Source organism: Coturnix japonica, unplaced genomic scaffold (genome assembly GCF_001577835.2).
Source record: "Coturnix japonica isolate 7356 unplaced genomic scaffold, Coturnix japonica 2.1 chrUnrandom561, whole genome shotgun sequence".
Lineage (NCBI taxonomy): Eukaryota > Metazoa > Chordata > Aves > Galliformes > Phasianidae > Coturnix > Coturnix japonica.
Window position 1 is genome coordinate 26,232 of NW_015439938.1, and position 2,502 is coordinate 28,733.

Here is a 2,502-nt window from a genome sequence, read left to right on the forward strand (position 1 = left end):
TTAATGGGATTTAATGGAGGTTAATGGGGATGGGGGTAATGGGGGTTAATGGGGTTAATGGGCATTAATGGGCATTAATAGGCGTTAATGGGGGTTAATGGGGTTAATGGGGATTAATGGGGGGTAATGGGGTTTAATGGGGTTTAATGGGGTTAATGGGGGTTAATGACCTTTCCTTCCAGGCCGCGTCTATTACTTCAACCACATCACCAACGCCAGCCAATGGGAGCGTCCGAGCGGCGGCGGTTCGGGCCGTAACGGTCCAGGGGAACCAATGAAAGTTCGTTGTTCTCACCTGCTGGTCAAACACAACCAATCACGGCGCCCGTCATCGTGGAGGCAGGAAAAGATCACCAGGACCAAAGATGAAGCCTTGGAACTTATCAATGGTGAGTTTATGAATGGACCAGGAACTCATCAATGGGGAGTTTATGAATGGACCAGGAACTCATCAATGGGGAGTTTATGAATGGACCAGGAACTCATNATTAACGGGCATTAACGGGATTAACGGGCATTAACGGGCACTAACGGGCATTAACGGGATTAACGGGCATTAACGGGATTAACGGGCATTAACGGGCACTAACGGGCATTAACGGGCACTAACGGGATTAACGGGCACTAACGGGCATTAACGTGTCTCGGTCCCGCCCCCGCCGTGTCTCGGTCCCGCCCCGCTCTCACCGCCGCCTCCGGTGCCGTCGTTCCTTGTCGTCCCGTTTGTCCCCGTCGAACCCTCCGCCCGCCGCGTGTCGGTGCCGCCTCCTCCGCTCCCCGTCCCCTCGTTCTCCCCCATCCCCGGTCCCGGTTCCGGTTCCGGTTCCGGTTCCGGTTCTGTTCCCGTCCCGGTGCCGTTGTCTCCTCTCGTCTCCATCCTCCCCCCCCTTCCGGTGCCCCCGGTGCCGCCGTTGTTCCGTTTGGGGCGACCCGACCGTCCCGTCCCGGCTCCGGTGCCGCCGTTCTTTGTATCCTCGCTCGGTTTCCCGGTTCCGGGGCCGCCTCCCGTCGTTCTGAGGGTTCGGTTCGGGGTCGGTTCCGCTCGGTTCCATGTACCGGTTCCGCCGTCGGGTCTCATCGTTATAACGCGGGGCGGCGAATCTCGGTTCGTTCGGTGCCGGTTCCCCGGGCCGGGCCTTGTTGGTGTTGTTATTCCGGTTCTCCACCACCAGGGGTCGGTCCAGGTGGGTCGTAACGTCGGTTCGGTTCCGGTTGTACGGCAGCTTCCAACGCTCGTCCCGGTCCAGGTCTCCGTACGGCGCCTCCCGACCCGCCAGCACGTTCTGTCTGCGCAGCTCGATCGTTCGCTGCTCCCAGACCGAGCGGGACACGGCGGAACCTTTGGGGTAACGGGGCTGGTCCTTCCTATGGGGGGATGGGGNTCATCAATGGGGAGTTTATGAATGGACCAGGAACTCATCAATGGGGAGTTTATGAATGGACCAGGAACTCATCAATGGGGAGTTTATGAATGGACTGAGGGACCTTATTGGGTCCTGGAAGGGAGATGGGGGCTGATGAAGCCTTGGAACTCATTAATGGTGAGTTAATGAATGGACTGAGGGACCTTGTTGGGTCCTGGAAGGGAGGTAATGAAGCCTTGGTGCTCATTAATGGTAAGTTAATGGATGGACCAGGGGGACCTTGTTGGGTCCTGGAAGGGGAGTGGGGGCTGATGGAGCTCATTAATGGTGAGTTAATGAATGGAATGAATGGACCTTGGTGGGTCCTGGAAGGGAGGTAATGAAGCCTTGGATCTCATTAATGGTAAGTTAATGAATGGACCAGGGGGACCTTATTGGGTCCTGGAAGGGAGGTGGGGGCTGATGAAGCCTTGGGACTCATTAATGGTGAGTTAATGAATGGACTGAGGGACCTTGTTGGGTCCTGGAAGGGAGGTAATGAAGCCTTGGAACTTATCAATGGTGAGTTAATGGATGGAATGAATGGACCCTGTTGGGTCCTGGAAGGGGAGTGGGGGCTGATGGAGCTCATCAATGGGGAGTTTATGAATGGAATGAATGGACCCTGTTGGGTCCTGGAAGGGAGATGGGGACTGATGGAACTTATCAATGGTGAGTTAATGAATGGACTGAGGGGACCTTATTGGGTCCTGGAAGGGAGGTAGGGTCTGATGGAGCTCATTAATGGTGAGTTAATGAATGGACTGAATGGACCTTGTTGGGTCCTGGAAGGGAGGTAATGAAGCCTTGGAACTCATCAATGGTGAGTTAATGGATGGAATGAATGGACCTTATTGGGTCCTGGAAGGGGAGTGGGGGCTGATGGAGCTCATTAATGGTGAGTTAATGAATGGAATGAATGGACCTTGTTGGGTCCTGGAAGGGAGGTAGGGTCTGATGGAACTCATCAATGGTGAGTTTATGAATGGACTGAGGGACCTTGTTGGGTCCTGGAAGGGAGGTAATGAAGCCTTGGAACTTATCAATGGTGAGTTAATGGATGGAATGAATGGACCTTGTTGGGTCCTGGAAGGGGAGT

At 54.7% G+C, this 2,502-nt stretch overlaps 1 protein-coding gene across 1 annotated transcript in view; it reads left to right on the forward strand.

Annotated features, from left to right (window-relative positions):
* Positions 1-169: 169 nt before the first annotated feature.
* The window catches only part of PIN1 (peptidylprolyl cis/trans isomerase, NIMA-interacting 1), a gene marked incomplete at its 5' end in the record, with an annotated part of 14,627 nt that continues 12,294 nt past the window's right edge, over positions 170-2,502 (forward strand). Inside the window, one exon of the mRNA XM_015850855.2 lies at positions 170-389. Coding sequence (XP_015706341.2) covers positions 170-389 — 220 coding nt within the window. The remainder of the gene's footprint in view (positions 390-2,502) is intronic.